The sequence below is a fragment of the Rhagoletis zephyria genome, unplaced genomic scaffold (genome assembly GCF_001687245.7).
Source record: "Rhagoletis zephyria isolate East Lansing unplaced genomic scaffold, Rhagoletis_zephyria_1.1 Rzeph_scaffold_00223, whole genome shotgun sequence".
Lineage (NCBI taxonomy): Eukaryota > Metazoa > Arthropoda > Insecta > Diptera > Tephritidae > Rhagoletis > Rhagoletis zephyria.
This window is the reverse complement of record NW_016157307.1, coordinates 187,178-205,641: the sequence shown is the minus strand read 5'-3', so window position 1 is coordinate 205,641 and position 18,464 is coordinate 187,178. Positions and strand designations below refer to the sequence as shown.

At 33.8% G+C, this 18,464-nt stretch overlaps 3 protein-coding genes and 1 long non-coding RNA gene across 4 annotated transcripts; 2 read left to right on the top strand and 2 right to left on the bottom strand.

Annotated features, from left to right (window-relative positions):
* The first annotated feature begins 2,177 nt into the window (after positions 1–2,177).
* Positions 2,178–2,856, top strand: LOC108358219 (heat shock protein 23-like). The gene has a single exon (XM_017609425.1). It carries the CDS (start codon positions 2,346–2,348, stop codon positions 2,826–2,828), a length of 483 nt encoding a protein of 160 aa, XP_017464914.1. The 5' UTR covers positions 2,178–2,345; the 3' UTR covers positions 2,829–2,856.
* Positions 2,857–3,606: 750 nt separating this feature from the next.
* On the bottom strand, positions 3,607–4,699 carry LOC108358221 (uncharacterized). Its single transcript, XR_001846731.1, has 2 exons — positions 4,131–4,699; positions 3,607–4,078 (listed from the first exon to the last, which is right to left on the bottom strand). It is a non-coding gene; the product is annotated as an uncharacterized LOC108358221 (long non-coding RNA).
* A 929-nt stretch (positions 4,700–5,628) lies between these two features.
* On the bottom strand, positions 5,629–6,394 carry LOC108358217 (heat shock protein 23-like). The gene has a single exon (XM_017609420.1). It carries the CDS (start codon positions 6,223–6,225, stop codon positions 5,713–5,715), a length of 513 nt encoding a protein of 170 aa, XP_017464909.1. The 5' UTR covers positions 6,226–6,394; the 3' UTR covers positions 5,629–5,712.
* An 8,371-nt stretch (positions 6,395–14,765) lies between these two features.
* LOC108358216 (heat shock protein 23-like) lies at positions 14,766–15,534 on the top strand. The gene has a single exon (XM_017609419.1). The coding sequence runs from the start codon at positions 14,946–14,948 to the stop codon at positions 15,456–15,458; it is 513 nt and encodes a 170-aa protein (XP_017464908.1). The 5' UTR covers positions 14,766–14,945; the 3' UTR covers positions 15,459–15,534.
* The last annotated feature ends 2,930 nt before the right edge of the window (positions 15,535–18,464 follow it).

Here is an 18,464-nt window from a genome sequence, read left to right as displayed (position 1 = left end):
TTATCCTAGATTTATTAGCCCTGAAACAGCATCTTTATTTGGCTTATATTTTTTGATCTTTTGTGAAAGTAGCACATAAATATTCAGTTGTAACATCACACAATTGTAGAATATTCTTCCATAACTGTGTATTTTGTGCTCGGGATGTTTGAACCGAAAAATTTTTTACAAACAATCCTAGGCAGGGAAACATGATGAAAATATCCGACAACTTTTGCAGCACGAGTGGCATTCAACGGATTATTTTCAGACTCGGAGTTCGGCCAAGCACAATGCAGTGAATAGCATCCGGAACGAGCTGAATTCCAAAGCGTACCTTTGATGGGCTCCACTTCCCTTCCATCTTTGAGAACTTCGTCACTTTTACAACATTCTCATGTCGAAGATATAATCTCTCATGCAATCAGCAAATATTTTTTGGCGTAGTTTCGCCTAATAAATATCTCCTCTCATCACAAAATTTGAAAATTGCCCCCAAACCACGGCATATTGAACAAGTAATAGTGCCAGCGACCTGGGTGTATTTTGTTGTTGAAAGTTTGATATTTTAGAGTAAAATGTAAACAAATATTACAATTTAAAGACGAAATTTTCGACAAAAGTAATGTCAGCTGCTCTGTTGCTGCTACTTGTTCAAAAATGCGTTAAAAAAATCCTTTGAAAAGTTAAAAATTTCTTTTAGAAATTTTAACAATAATCAATAACTAATTTCGATTCATGCAAACAAATACCAAATTTTTTCTACGCAAAATTATAACTTCAGAAACCATATATGTATGTATGTGTTCCTCGATTCGAATCACAAGCGTCCAGATTTAAAAAAAAAAAAACTGGTTCAAAGGAATGTCATTTTTATGAGCTGTAAAGGATCAAAAATACTGTACTGGACAAATGCGGGGCATTAAAAGAAATAAATAAATAAATAAATTACTGGGGCAATTGACGAAAAAAGAGGACTGTCCCGTATAATCCAGGACGGATGGTCATATGCTGGAAAGTTATGACAAACTTCTTGTGTTCGAAAATGTGTTTATTATTATCGGCACGTTTGCTCTGAGCGGATGAATGCAAAAGGCACAAAGTACATATATTAAATATTTATGTACATACTATATACATATATGTATGTACTTACAAATATACATAAGCAAGCAAATTTGTATCTACCCTGCCCTGACAATACTATCGGCGCAGACGCGGAATAATTCTGTTCAAAGGCCTGCCAGCAGTGTTGCCAAGTTTTTAATTTGAAAAAGCACTATAACCCCAGAAAAATCGCGTTTTTTCTCGAAAAAAAGCACCAAGTTTTTATTGGAGTATTTAATGGACTTTGTATGCATGAAAAATTGTATTGTAGGGATGCCGATTTAATTTAATAAAAATCAATGTTTTTTGTTTGACGGTCGAATTTACTGTAATTCTGTAAATTCAAATATTTTCGTTTAAGCGACGTTAAGATTCTTGTTCTTATTTTCTAATATTTTCGCGTTTTGAATAAAGAAAAGCACCAAATTTAGTGCGAAAAGCACCCAGTTGGCAACAGTGCCTGCCAGTCTGCCACTTTATTATTATGCTTCTCTGTAAATCTCTCTTGCTATCGCGAAAGAAAATTCCATTGACATCGAATTCTCTGGGAGATTCTTACAGGTTACTGTCGTCCCTAAATTGGAGCGCTAAGCGTGGCGTTATCCATTGTCGACGAGTGTCAGCGCGCGCTATCCCCAAATCAACGCGTCGTAATTTTTGACGTTTTCTCAGATCCTCTCGTTTTTATTCTCGTTTCCTCTTTCACTTTTTTGTCCTTTCTCTTTCTTTCCGTCTTCCGCATCCAACTTCAACACGTAACGCCCTGTCAAAAATGAAAATTCCATTTGCTCGGCGTTAGCGCCGCGTTATTGTGGGATGCTTCATACAAATTGTATGGGCATGAGGATTTTTGACAGTTGTTTGGCGCTTGACGCGCCAATTTAGGGATGGCAGTTAGTGACATTGCGTCTGGCACGTTCGAGAGGCAATTTTTTTGTTGTTGTGTCGATTGACTACATACATATGCACATTCGTTTATGCGCAACGGATGGTTGTGGAGTAATATGCATGCATGTATCCTTATCACCACTACACTATTGCTGTAGCTGTTTTCGCAAAATTTTCTGCTAATATCTGCGCATATAAAAGGCCCAGTTCTGCAACAAGCCGCATCAGTTGAAAACGAAATCGCAAGGAAAACGCGCGTAGAAAAAGCGTACGGTAAAGTTCTTACTAAATACAAAGCACCAAAAAACGAATTGAAACGTAATTTTAAAACGCTGAATTATTACATTAATTGAGCAAGAATAAAAGCAAAAATGGCAAACCTACCACTAGTCTTGAGCTTGGCAAACGACTTGAGCCGACTGACACCATTCCACGAACCATTTTTCTACTCCCGCTGGCCGGCACTAGCAAACGCGCCTGGTAACCAGTTGCTTCAATTGAACAAAAATTTACCTATTGCTACTGTGGGAAAAGATGGTTTTCAAGCCAATCTGGATGTGCAGCAGTTTAAGCCCAGTGAGCTGACAGTAAAAGTAGTTGACGACCACATCGTCGTGGAGGGTAAACATGAGGAGCAAGAAGATGAACATGGATATATTTCTCGACATTTCGTTCGCCGGTATGCACTGCCTAAAGGCTATAAAGCCGATAAAGTGGTTTCAACATTGTCATCGGATGGCGTACTAACAGTCAACGTACCAAAACCCGCCATAGAGGACAAATCAAACGAACGAGTGATTCAAATTCAACAAGTTGGGCCGGCTCATTTAAATGTTAAAGAAAATCCAGAGTAGATGCCAAGTAAGCAGCAAAAAAGAGCGTTGTCAAATATTGTGCATCTTGGTCGAATCTATGAGCTGCCGAATTGCCTAAAACCGTATATTTATTTGTATTAACTAAATTACAAACATTTACAAGGTAACCTAATATTTTAATAAAAAAGTAAAATACAAAAACTCAAAAAAAAGCGTTTTTCTATTAAACAATTTCAACCTTTGAAGAATACTTCAAATGTCGCTTAATAAATTTAGATCCTACGATTATGTATGAAATTTCAAAAGAAATTCCAAGGGGATATGGTATGTTTTGGTGATAGTGCGGTTATTCATCGGCACACAGTGGCCGAATTGGTTAATCTAGCGTCAGTTAACTAAAATTTTTGCTTTAAGAAGATGTGAAATATTTAGGAGTAAGAGAATTTATTAAACAACTGATGTAAACAGCCAACCAGCGTAGTCCGCAGGGTACACAATTAGGACTCGCTGTGCAGTGCGCGTATGCTCCTAGGGAGGCTTCGAAATGATTTCTAAAAGATGATATCCGCCAGAGAAAAGAGCGTTCCCAATACAACTCCTTCAATTGAGTGATTTTGGAGTCCCAGAAAGCTCCCTCAGATAATCCGCAAAGACTCCGTGCGGACTCCCCCCCCTATGATTTTGTGGAAATGACTCTTAAAATCATCCAAAGAGTGTTTTGCGAATGCTCCGATAATAGACTGAAGAGGAAGATTCACAGTTTTCAAAATGCTCCTAATATAATTTTTAATTTATAAGGGTTCGATTTTTTATTTTGTTATTGAAAAATCTTTAAATCAACGAAAATTATTTAACCCGCATCCATCGTGTGTATCAAATTGATATGTACCAATTTCGAAAACCTATTGATATATTAAGGAAAATAGATAATATTTTGAATTGGGTTTTTGTGGAAAATGCGTATAGATCTTTCAAGCATTTTTAATCTTATTATCAGGAAGTGAATAAACGTTGGCCATTAATAAAAAATAAAACAAACCAACATTTCATTGAATACTAGGGTCTTTTTCCATATGTATGAAATTGCTGCACAACGTACTTTGTGTTACAAAAAATTTCCGATAGATGCGGGTTAACATATTATTCAGTAAAAAGTAGATAAAAGTTATGAAATAAATAAAGAAATATTTTTTATCTTTTTTTAAAGACGTGTTTTGAAGTGTGAAATCACATTGCGCTCGCTCTATTGAGTTTTTTGTGTGAACCAGCAAATTTTCTTTTAAATGCACCTAAAAAGTTCTAAAGTTAGCCAAAAGTAATTTTTTAGGCGTTATTGCTTACTTCAAAATGCATTCGCACCTGTCATAACGTCAACAGCTTGTTTTGTGGTGTTCCTTTCCAGGAAATTTCATTTTCATCTTACAGACTAGATACAAAGAAAAAAAATATTAAAAAGACACTTTGCATCCCTTTTAACTCCATATTCGGAGCGTTCCAAAAACATTCATTTGAGGTGTTGCTGTGGGAGTCCCTTATGACTCCATATTCGGAGCATTCGTAAAACGCTCTTCCGAGGTATTGCTGTGGAAGTCCTGTTCCACACCATATTCGAAGCGCTCAGCTGGATATATGTATGCCTACAATAAACAAAGTAAAGTACACAACTGTTTGTGTGCCTAACAATCTAAAAAGTGCTTAATATTTTTTCAAATGTATATCTTACTTCCATTACCAACTCTTCACTGGGTTTAGTAGCACATTTCATTTTATATTGTTTATAATATTCGCACAGCTTTGGGACTTCAAAGTCAACTCTTCGCTAGCTTAGGTGAAAAGTTGCCAAGTCCACTTTTTATGAAAGGTCATATTTTGTTATACATATCTAGGAAGCAAGAAAAATTTAAACAGGGCTATCACAGAATCCATCGTAATCCGATTTTTCGTGAAATCTACGAAAATGCTATCACTGAATCCGAATATGTACTTTGAATACACACGTTCGTAGCAATTCGGATTCAGTGATCGGATTTTCGTAGATTTCACGAAAAATCTGAATACGATGGATTCCTTGGCTCAATTAAAGAGTCGAAAAACATAAAAAAATGTTTGTTTGGATCAAATCCGCTGGAGTGTGCATGTTTTTCTCGAATAACACTATTTTTTACCAATTTTTTAAGGTCAAGGAGTAAATGTAGGTCAATGGCAGTATTTTTCCGTGAAAGGGAATAAAATTTGTCTTCAAAATATCTGTCGAAAGCGCTACGACTAATTCGCATGGAGTGTTCAAAAAGCACACTGTGCGATGTAGTGTGCAAAAGCCATTGAAATTTGGGAAAAAAGCAATTGTTTGATGCTGTTAACCCAAATTCATCTAATTAAACTCCTGCTGAAAAACAAATTGCTGAGACCATTGTACTCACCCTCATTGCGAGAGTCGTGTCGAATGCAAGTCTTCGAAAATTTCATGTCATAGACTAACAACTTGGTAGGTTCTGCAATTCACTTCCAAATGAATTTCAACCCCTCCCACTCGCCAGCGAATTACAGAACCTGCCTGCCTGTATTGTTTTCGACGATTTTCGTCATTTACTTATTTCGGCACGACAGTAGACAATGCCAATGTCGTACAATTTAGCCTAACTTACGACTTACGCGATGAGGCTTACTACAAATAAAAGGAAAAACTGTTCACCATCTTTACTTGAAACTAGCATTTTTATGCTATTTTATAAATAAAAACGACGCTTTTTATTTTTGGCAATTTTTACTTTTTTTTTATTAAATGCAAACTTAACCTACGAACAGATTTACTTTTCTCAACAATTGAATAATTTAATAAGAGTTCAACGAAATGAAAATATGTACATGTGTATGTGTTTTTCAATCAGTTCATAATACATTGTGGAAATCAAAGTTTTGTATTTTATGCCTTTGGTTTCTCTTCTCCGGCGCTATCTTTTGGATTTTCCTTCACGTTCAAGTGTGCTGGGCCAGTCTGTTGAATTTGAATGACTCGCTCGTTGGACTTGTCCTCTATGGCAGGTTTTGGTACACGGACCGTTAGTACGCCATCCGATGACAGTGTTGAAACTACTTTACCGGCATCGAAGCCTTTAGGCAGTGCATAGCGGCGAACGAAATGACGTGAAATATAGCCATGGTCATCTGCTCGCTCCTCGTGTTTACCCTCCACCACGATGTGGTCGTCAACTACTTTGACGTTCAGTTCACTGGGCTTAAACTGCTGCACATCCATACTGGCCTGAAAACCATCTTTTCCCACCGAAGCAATAGGCAGATCCTTTTCAAATTTCCTTAACTGGCCACTGGGCGAAGTGGTGATCGCGGGCCAGTGTGTGTAGAACACCGGTTCGTAGAAAGGTGTTAGGCGGCTTAAGTCGTCAGCCAAACTCAAGAGCAATGGTAGGTTCGCCATTCTAAATTTGATGTGATTGTATTTCTTTACTTTCACTTATAAACGGTATTTAAAACACGGTATCTTTTGCAAGAACGTTGGCTTCTCTAGCTTTGGTATTATAGATTGTGTGCGCTTATTCAACGCTTTGATTTGTTTGCAGTTTCGAATTCAACTATGCCGGTCGTTGCGAGTGTTGGCCTTTATATACCCGCAGCTGTTGGAGACCCGCTATGATAAGGCGAGAGATTATAGCGGTAACAATAATACTGAGCAAAATCCGCAATGAGCAACAATACCTACCTAAATACATACATATGTACATAAGTGGTACGTCGCAAATAGATAAAATATTCTCTCATTGCCCAAATGGAGAAACAAACATTCGTTCACCCATACATAAATGCATACATGTGTATGTACATATGTATGTAAGCAATTTGACATCAAGAAATTTCGACTACCAGACACTGCCAGAGCATTCTCGACCTTACCCAATAAACATTTTTGTTAAATCTCAATTTAAAAATTATTGATTTTCTCAAATCTCAAACGTTAGTTCTCAAATATTTTTTTTTTCTCTCGTTAAAAAACAAAAACAGAGTACGCTTAGGTCTCTTTGTATGCGTTTTTTATGAAGATTTGAATTTAGGCGGTTTTTGAAATAATTTTTTCGCTCTAGCGATTTTGCTTTTTTGAGAGTTTATATTATTTGTTTCACTGTGTAAGAGACAATGCTTCTGATAAATAATTTGTCTTTGTATTCTTGCATAGATAATTCATGTATTTAGGTTTTTTTTTTTGTTTTTGGTTAAAATACAGATAAAATTTTATTTATTTCAATGATGTTCAGTTTTACATGGAATAATAAGTGTTGAAGTGAAGAAATAATTTTTTTCTTCTTAATATTGCGTCACTGGATTTCTTTATGCGGTTTTTATGAATTTTTTACATGGAGTATCTGAATTTATGCGGTTTTTGAAAATGCTGGAACGCATCCTCTGTTTTTGCATGAAAGTAAAGACCTTTTTTATACGGCTTTCTGAGGAACGCATACTTTGTATGTAAATATGGAAGAAAATGCTTAGCGCCGTCGGCAAAATAAACCAAAAATTCAACGCGAATTTTTAGATTGTTAAACTTTAGATATTGTTATACTAAAATCGAATGGACTATAAAATTGGATGCTCGAAATTTTATATGAATTCTCATTAAAAAGTTTGCAATTTTGAAGTTTTACAAAATTCTTTTAATTTTCGAACAAAGCTTGAAACTTAGATATATATGAGTAGTCCACTTGCAAACAGCGTTATGTGATTTTATAATAGTAAGCCATAAATTAAAAAAAAAAAAACGTCTATAACAAAAAGTAACATCCAAATTGTATATTTCTTTATCTTATTATCTGAAAATTTGGATAAATAAGAGCCTAATATCATTAAAAATCAAAACCGCAGTGTGGTAGTTTTTGCAAATTTTATATATGTATAGAAATTAAATATAGCGAGTTTTGGAACAGTAAGTTTTATATAGCTAGACTTTTTAAGCTTTTCGCGTTCTCTCTTCCATGAAGGTTGGTCTGCTTCTTTTTTGAGACGTCTTCCACTAGGCACCTAAACTACCTCGTTTCTTGCAGTTTTCTAAGTTCATCAGAAGATGGAGACTTTTGAACTTGTATAAATATGTACAATAAATATTATAGCGGCTTTTGAAAGTGTATATACCAATACATACAGTAAGTATTATAGCGACTTTTGCTAGAGTAGCTAACATTTGATGTAATTTTTTCAGATTATATAAGGATTTTACACTGTATTGTTAGCGGACATGAAACTACATTAAATACTGGTACGTTGACCACCAAAAACTAAAAATCGAAAAAAGTTTACATAGCGCACTTTGCAAGTGAACTACTCATATGGTGTTTGTTAAAATATAAGTCGTATTTTAATAAAAAATTAAAAAAAAAAATTTTAACTTGAAAACTATTGTGAACATATCTACATACGTATGAATTTTGATTGGGATTTTTGTTGAATGAAAACAATTAAATACAAATTTTATTTTAACACATGGGAAAATGTGAAAATGTTTCCTGGGCGCAACAGTGGAAGTTTTAAGAAAACTTTAAGTACAGAAATGGATTCCTCGTACCAAAACCCTTTTCGAGCATGTTTTTTTGTTATAAAAAATTCAATCACTTCTTTATTTTACTACAGCAAATTGCTAAGTAAAAGAAACCTATTTTCGCAATTTAGCAAACTCCAAAATGATTTTGCACCCATGGTTTCTTCGGCAAATTTGCTTAGAATTACACGTAGAATTCTGCTATTATGTACGTGCATAGTAAAAAAAAAACCCCTATACAAATTGACTCGCCTTAATAAACATGTGTACATTTGAGAAAATATGAATATATAACGATTAAAATGGTTTAGTCGATATTTAACTATACAGTCATTTTATATAAAAAATTTAAAACTAAAGGCCTGATTATGCATACTTCGCATAACTTCGCCAACTATTTGTACCAGTGCAATAAATGTGTAACTTAAGAACTTAAGTTCTGCTACATGCAAAGTATATACGAAATTACAGTTTGAAGTTTATGCGAAGTTGTGCGAAGTTATGCAAAATCAGACCATAAGACATTACTGCGCTTAACACGTCTTGGGAATCCTCTACTTACATATGTGCGTAATGTGCGTATGTATTTACGTACATATGTTTCTAACTACCCTTTCGATTCGGAACGCACACTCTGAGAGAATTTTGGCGTCATAATAATTTTTGTCCTTCACACGTCTTTTAATTTGTGACCCGATGTATACATATATTTCTTATGCTGACTTTATCGAAAAGTTTTACTTTGATTTTTATAATTTTTGTTTTGACGATGTTGTATATTTTCTTCCATATAAAGTATGCTCGAAACATCCTTTTTTATGAAAAAAATTTCGCGAAACCGCTCGAAAAAAATAAAAAATAATATCATTCCAGTTTTTATAAATAGCACTTGTTAAATAAAAAAAAACCGAAAAAGTCCGACATCGAAAAAAATCCGAGATTTTCTAGCTGCCTGAAACTTTCCAAATTTAATGGTCTATATAACTGCATACCTAACATTGTTCTAAAAATTTTGAATGAATAGTTTGAAATTTTGAAGAAAATTTTTTGAATTTTTCTAATTTTTGACAAAGTTTGAAATGTTGATTTATATGCAGTTCATAATATACTTAATAAGCCAGACTTTTATAAAAAATATGACACATTAAATAAACACAAGAAAAAATTGCGAGTTTCTATTATTTCTGCCATCAATGTATGTATGCACTAATCCGTTACCTGAAATTTGTTGGTTTTGTACTTTCTTCTAGCAAAACTAAGTATAGGTATGTATATATAATAAAATTGTAACAAGCAGATGTCTGTACATTATAGATATTAAAGAAAAATTAATACACAATTAATACAGAAACACAAGCCAAAGCAACATTTTCTAGAATTTTTATCTGTCTGCATGTTTGTACGCGCATCACTCGAAAACTAATGCATGGAACTGAATGCAGTTTTCACCGATGCATTGCTAGAGGTCTAATTTAAAATATAGAAAGAAAAAAATTTGAGAGTTTGTTTGAAAATTTCAATTTGAGTAAATTGATGAGATAAAGTAAATATTGCAATATGGCTGATAAAAGAAAGAGGTTTGAGAAGGCTTAAAGCCGAAAATATTTTTCTTGAAGGTTGTCACCAGTTTGAAATTTTTAGTTCAATTTAATTGATAAGATGGATAAGATGAAGAGGTTTAGAAAAGTTGACTGCCGAAAATATTTTTGTGGAGGGTTGCTACCTGTTTGAAATTTTTTATTAAATTAAACTGATAAAATAAATGAAATATTACAATACGAGTACCAAACATCCAAAAACACTTTCAAGGCACAGTGAAGCACGTCGGAAATTTGCTTGTATAAAATACAATACAAATCTGTTACCACATTTGAGTTGGTACATTTTAGAGCTTTAGATACCCGTTCGAAACTCGTTCATTGCGCAACTGTTCAAATGTTTGTTCAGAATTGTCGAGCTTTTGAACATATTTATCAATAAAATAGAAGTTGCTTATACCTCGTACATGTTTTTAAATACCAAATAAATAATTAATAGATATTAAATACATTATATTAAATAAAAATGTATCGTCATACAAGTTGGGTGTGGCGCCATGCCTCTAGAGATATATAGGGCTCTAGTACTAAAATGTAATATATGCAACAATTTTATTAATTGTTCTGGTGGCACCGCCACGGTTCTGCAATGGCACTTGCACAAACTTCATTCGTTATCAATCTTTACATATATGATGTAAGTAGCATTAAGAGCCGCGGTGGTATAAGGGTCCTCGCCAATTGGCTCATTGAAAATTTGACCACTTCAATTATTATGTCTGTCATTTTGAAGCAACCAAAAAAGTGGTATACGCATTCAGCATCAGAAAGTTTTCTGCTTCAGCCAATCAGAAGGAGGCAAAAACTTGCTTTGACACTAAAAATTTCAAAAAATTATATGCGCAAAAATATTAAAAATTTAAAATTTCCAAAAAATATCAAAATTGTATGCATGTGATAAAGGAGGTCAATTGGTTATTTCTCATTATGCCTCATTGCTAGGGTTGCCACACCTAAAATGCCGAAAGGGGTACAGATACGAACAAATTGGGGGACTTGTGGTACAACGGAGAGAGAAAAATGGGTATTTTACGGGCAACAAATAAAACTAATTCAACAAATTTATTCGCTTATGGAACAACAGAACCGTTCATAAATAAAAATTCAATATCATTTGAATAAAACAAAGTTACACTGGCGATCAAAACTGAGTACATGGCGATTTTATTTTAAATATTTACAATGTTTTACAAGTAAATTTTTTGTTATTTTTTATAAAAATATTTGCTTTAGCAAAAACAATAAAATTAATTCGAATTTTCAAACTTAATACAAAGTCTAGAAAAATTCAACAAATTTCCATAACATTTTTGGACTTTTTAATCTGAATTCTAGGTTATGCTGTTCATGGCTCATGAAATTTAGTAAAATAAGTGCAAGTTTTACGCGGCTAAAAATTGCATGAATTCCTGATACTTTTTTGCTGATAGCTTTTTCCAAGATGAATTTAGGGAAAATGCGCAAGACCATTTGCAAGAAAATAAAAAAAAAATCAACGCCAGTTTTTGGTAAATTGCACTTCTTATATAAAAAACCGCTGTTTAAAATTTGTACTAATTTTACTAAAATTTCATAAGGCTGTAACTGCATATACAAGAATTCAGAATTAAAAGTTCAAAATTGTGATGGAAATTTGTTGCATTCATCTAAAATTTGTATTAAGGTATTATATATTAAAAAAAAATCACCATGCACACAGTTTTGATCGCCAGTGTATGTACATAAAAAATATAAATATACATATGTATACATATTTAGCCTTAAATATGGCATAAGAATATTTTCAAATAAAAATTATACTTTCCGTTCAACTAATCGCCTGTGAGAGTTGAACAATACAAACACACTTTAAGCGAAAAGTGAACGATTTCGGGCAAAAATGGGGGACCTAACCAACCTTCCGTAGCAAGGGAGACAAAAATCAAAAAAGCAGCGAAAGGTCTGTTTGAAAATGTACGAACAAAATCGAAAGCTCTAGTACATATCAAAACTCCACAGGTGAAATTTTCTTTGCACTATACACTGACCGAAAAAAATAAATAGTTTAAACCAAAGCTATGTGCCTAATTAATGTCGATAAGATTAAACAATCATATTTAATATTAACGATTTATTCAATGGTGACTACTAAGTCCTACAGTAAGTGTAGATGAGAATTGCTCAAGTACATTCGAGCAAATCGTATCTGGAAAATTCCGGTTCATAACTAAGGGTCTGATTATGCATACTTCGCATAACTTCGCACAACCATTTGTACCAAGTGTAACTTAAGAAAATGTGAAGCAAAATCTAAACTCAACAGATCGCTAAGTTTTTAAAAGTTCTGCTAATTTCTGGGTAATGGAATACATACAAAATATATACAAAGTACATACGTAATTACAGTTTGAATTTTATGCGAAGTTGTGCGAAGTTATGCGAAGTATGCATAATCAGACCATAAGTCCATATGGTATGTTTCAAATGTACAGCGTAAAAACTGACTTCTTTTATATTTGGCTTACCTTTCGACTGTTTTTCTTCGCAAAATACTTTCAAGACATATTTGGAAAATATTTTTACAAAGAACAAGAATTTCCCCAAATTGTCTTTTGGTTGACTGAATCAGGTTTTTTTAATCGACACATTTATTCACTTGACTCATTTCACTTGAATCATTTTCTAAAACATTTGAGCTTTTGCGCGAAATTATCGCTCGATTGCCGGAAAAAATGTTTTCATCCAAAATTAATATGCTTTTCTTAAACCAATTTCATTACAGTAGTCCCCGGTTGAAAAAGTTGCAAAATTTTTTGTTCAATTATTAAACGATACTCGATTAATTGAATAGTTCGTTCAATTAAAGAAATCTCGCATAATTGTACAAACTAACTAAGAAAAGGCATAGCTTCAATTGAGGGATCTACTTAATGATATTTAAATATGTATGTAATATTTTTAACTTTAAATGGAAAAGAAAGGTATTGTGCATATGTACCTACATAAGTATACCTGTAATTAACCGTGGAAAATCAAATCTTAAATCAACTATCCAGGGAACCAACTAACCGAGCTAAATTATGCTCAGAAATTTACATATATTTTATATGCAATTGACTTTAAGCGCGGACTGTAACAATTTTTTTTGTGAAATCTCCTCACAAACAAGATTAATTTTAGAATACCTACTGTACTTTGGTTTCGTAAAAATTTATTTCCTCCTATCGAATTCAATGGTTACGGACTTCGTTCCAAAATTTGCATCATGTACTCGGCAGAAAGCATTCAATCCAAAATCGATGTATACGATAAACTTGATAGACTTTGATTTATGGTATGAAGACTTTGTACTGCCTTAACAAACGGAACAGATCTCCGTACACCGTATATCAGTATGTAATTATACATACATAAATGTACACATATTTACATATATCCATGCATGCATATATAAATAATACATGCATCCATACACAGGAAAATATACATATTCACTTCGCGAAAAAATTTAAATATGTACCCAATTTGCCACAGGGCGAAGACGAGTTCGAATCGACGTCGACACGACATTGTTCTGGCGAAGTCGTTTGGATAAACTTGAAACGACGTCGAAACGAAGTCGTTTTTTCCATACAAAATACAACTCGTTCCGAACTCGGTTTTTTTCTCATCGAATCGAAGTCGTTGCGACGTCGGTCTGGTAAAGTCGTTTGGGTTAACTCGAAACGAATTCGTTTCTTCAAACCCACAAGTTTTTTGAGGAACCTTCGGCTTGGGTTGGATAAGTTCCACGCCCACATTTTTGTATATCTAAGCATAAATAAACGCCATTCATTTGGATATTAAACCGCTTTTATTATGACAATATTTTATTATGACAGAATATGGAATCCACAATGTACACTTGTGCTCAGAAACTTAAACAGCCTACATATTTTTCAAAGTATTCATAATATTTTCCATATTTTTTTTGTTTTATAAAGGTACAGTTCACTCTATTGGCCTTATTAATAAGAAATAAAATTTGTGGGTATGAAGTTATGTATAAGTGAAGTTTGGTATAAAACTGTACTTTTACTTTAAATTTGGTATACATTTTGAGCATCGTTTTGCAGTTCGCTGGTATATCGTTTTTGCGGGCTGCAGGGGAGTCGTTTTCGCAGCTCGCTAGTAAGTCGTTTTGCGACTCGCCAGTAAGTTGTTTTTGCAGTCCGCCGGCGAACTGTGCTTTTCATCCGATAGAGCGTTCAATTTCCTATAGAAATAATTGGAACTCATTTGACAATAATAATTTTTTAGTAAGTTACAAAATTCAAAATAAAAAGTTATTTTCCTTAAAATAATTCAATCATTGACCTTGAATATCTTTTAAATGGTTAGATTAATGAAAAGAGTATACGGGACCATTTTTGTAGAGCCTTCTAGTTTTCGTATGTCGGATCAAAAAAAAAAAAAAAAAATACTTGATTTTTTGACCCGCCCTAATGTACATGCATACATAATTATGAACCGAAGCATTTCAGACAGAAACAAAGCCATTGGTGTGGAGTTAATGCCTTATTTTGAAAAACAAATCTACATAGTACATGCGGTATGTATCATCATCCAGAATCGTCCAGAAACTCTCCCGAAATTTCTAGACTTGGAATATTCTGACTCTCACTTTTAATTTCCCAAAAACCAACTACAATAGCGTGCACATATATACGAGTATGTACAAATGTAAGTCTATATGTATAAACATTTAGTTGCATGGGAGAGCCCATGCCGGCTGTTTACTTGGCTAGAGTGACTCATGCTCAGTATAATTTTTGCTGCTATAATCTCTCACCTTATCACAAGCGAGCCTCCAACCGCTGAGGGTATATAAAGACCGGTACTCGCAACGACCGGCATAGTTGAATTCGAAACTGCAAACAAAGCGTAGCGTTGAATAAGCGCACAAAAACTAAATAATATACATACAATACAAAAGCTAAACAAGCTAACGTTCTTAAGGTACCGTGTATAAGTGAAAGCAAAGAAACATAAGTTAGAATGGCGAACCTACCATTGCTCTTGAGTTTGGCTGACGATTTAAGCCGCCTAACACCTTTCTACGAACCGGTGTTCTACACACGTTGGCCTGCGATCACCACTTCGCCCAGTGGTCAATTAAGGAAATTCGAAAGGGATCTGCCTATTGCCTCGGTGGGAAAAGATGGTTTTCAAGCCAGTATGAATGTGCAGCAGTTTAAGCCAAGTGAGCTGAGCGTTAAAGTAGTTGACAACCACGTCGTGGTGGAGGGTAAACACGAGGAGCGGGCAGATGACCAAGGGTATATTTCTCGACATTTCGTTCGTCGCTATGCACTGCCCAAAGGCTTCGATGCTGGTAAAGTAGTTTCAACTCTATCATCGGATGGCGTGCTAACGGTCAGTGTACCAAAACCTGCCATAGAGGACAAGTCCAACGAACGAGTGATTCAAATTCAACAGACTGGTCCAGCACACTTGAACGTGAAGGAAAATCCTAAAGATAACACAGAAGAAGAGAAACCAAGTGCGTAAAATCTCATAGAAACCACTGTGCCATTACATCAATTCATTGTTTATTTTCTTGAAATACATTGCTCTAAATTGTTAATTAATTTTAAAAGGAATAAGACAATAATTTAAGTTTATAAATAATAAATAAAATAACAAAGAAACCTTAAACAACGTATGTTTCATTTCATTACATATACACAGGTATATTTAAACATCCACACTAGGGTGCTTTTTTGCGACCATTGTTTTTTTCTCACTCCTACCTCGAAATTTTGTCGAAAACACCTAAAAAACTCCCTGAAAGTTTTAACCCTTAATATTAACATTAAGTACTCGCTGAATTCGTGCAAAGATTTCCCATTTAAAATATGTACACGTAAACTTTGATTGTTTTTCTTCAAAAATCTACAGCTCAGAGGCATTTTATTTTTTATAATCCAAAATAGCAACAGAAATTGTGATAAGTCCTAAAAAAAAACTTTTCTCTCAAAATTAATAACTAAGGTGACGAATTTTGAACTGGTTCGGAATTATAGAAAAAGGGATGCAGAAATTTGTTTGGTGGGGGTTTTCGTTCTTAAAGCATCTCTGCACACTCAGCTAAGGCAAAAGTTTTCTATGCAAACGTGTTTTCAAAAACAAGTAATTTATAAACAAAAACAAGTAATTTTTAGCAAAAAAAAGCCGACTTAAAAAAATATATATCTACATATATATATATATATTTCATGATGCAATGATCGGATCTAAACCAGATTAATATGGCACTACCTCTGAGACACTACCTTTCCGATGCAAAAATTATCGAAATCGGTTGACATGGTCCAAAGTTATGCGGTAACATACATACAAAAAAAAAAAAATCCGACGAACTGATAACCTCCTCCTTTTTTGGAAGTCGGTTAAAACACGACTTCATCTTTCATATACACATTTAAGATTATCATTCATTTCTTCATGATCCAACGATCGGATTTAGACCAAATTACTATGGGATCACCTGTATGGGAACACCTTTCCTTTAAAAAAATAATTATAGAAATGCAGTAACATACATAAAAAGAAAAAATATTCCGACGAATTTTTAACCTTCTCCTTTTTGTGAAGTCATTTAATAATTTAAAGTCGCTGAAAGTGTTCTTACACGATATGTATGTATTTCCATCTGTAAATGTGACTGTTTCGATACACATGAGTTGCGTTCCCTAACTCGCAAGAAGTTGCAAGAATTTACAGGAATTTACCAGAAAGCGTTCCCGTACTCGGTTCTCTGGCTTCTTTTGCCCTTTGACAGTTTTACAGGTTTTAACCCAGAAAAGTTGGGGAACGCAACTATGTAATTGCATCTGTCTGTCAAATCCACAGTATTTAATTAACTAATTAAAATTACGTTCTTTGAAATCGAAATAAATCAAACACAAACGAAACATTTCTATTTCGTATGTACGTCAGGGATGAAATTTCAAAATTTCAAAATGTGCCTAATGGTATTCAAAAATAGTGCCGAACAGATGATGAAAGTACCACAAAATTTAATTTCTTTTCAGGCAGTTTTGCCTATTCTTTTGATTTTTCTTATTGATTTTATGCAAAAGTCTAATTCATAATTTAATAAACACAATATATGTACAAAAAGCGGCATCTCAAACATTGTACAAACAATATAAAAATTCTGCAGGTTCTCGCAACAACAAACTTTGAATTCAGAATTTTCAGGGAGACTCCAAATTTTCGATTTTAAATCTTTTAAATGAATGAAATGTATGACACAGTCAGAAAAAAATATCAAAACTCATCGAGATATTGCAGAAACTTACACTTTTGTTTAATCAACTCAGAAACTGTAAACATAGAATCTTTCTAAAAATTCTGAATTACAAGCTTGTTGTTTCGAAAACTTACTTTTCGTACTGCGTATTCACAATAGAATTCAGCGGATTGTAAATATTTATCACGACCCTTATTTTAATTCTTTAGTGCTTTTAATTTTTACTTTCTATAATGTGGTATGTGATTTTTTTACATATTGGCATTTTATGCCTAATTTCTATATTTTATGATCGTGGCAAAACAGGATGAATTGTGCCAAAAGTGCCTCTGAGAATGAGTGCCAAAAATGGTACTATTGTGCCCACTTTTCCATCACTGATGTACAAAACAAACAAATCTAATTTGCCTTTACACGATATGTTGGCATTTCGATATGTACAAATACATATCGTATAAGAACACTTTAACATGGGGAAAACGAAAAAAACTCCGTTTGAAAAATCATGTCGCTTTTTTCGTCTGCCGAGTTTAGAATTGGTTCGGAACTATTTATAGATAAAGGGATGCAGAGCGAACTAGATCCCATCTGTCGAATATAGGACTGGTTCCGAACTATAGAAAATCTACTGCAGCAGGGGACATCGCTGTGTTACATTCGCTAGTTGTTTGCATGCAAAAGAGATTTATCGCAAACCAGTCTAAATGCACTAGAAGCGCACCAGTTCAGAACTAGAGATTTCCCTGCTGGTATGCAAGCAAATTTGTACCTATCCTAGGGTTACCAGATGAACATTTAGCTTGGTAGGACCGTTTAAAATACAAAATATTTACATATAGACTAATGATCCGCTGATTAAGTTAAGTGACCTTTTGACCAAGTTTGGCTATTTTTCTTTTCTTTATGTGATGTTTATTATTAAATATTATACCTAAGGCAATAAGGATCCAATGTACATACATATACATATCCTTATGAAAAAATGAATGCCCGACAAGCCTCGCCAAGTAAACAAAAAAACAGTTTTTTGGAAATTTGAATAAAAATAAATTTCATTTGAAAAGCTTGAAAAGAATGTGAAATCATGAAAATGTGGTTTAAAGTTATAGTGCTAGTAAATAAAAACTATTTAAAAATGTGTTAAATACTGTGGCCCCTTATCTAGCTTAGCCTAGGCAAAACTAGTTTGTCCTAAGATCGGGTATGGCCGGTAACATATACATATATGTATTGAATATGTACTATATAGTGGTTTGATT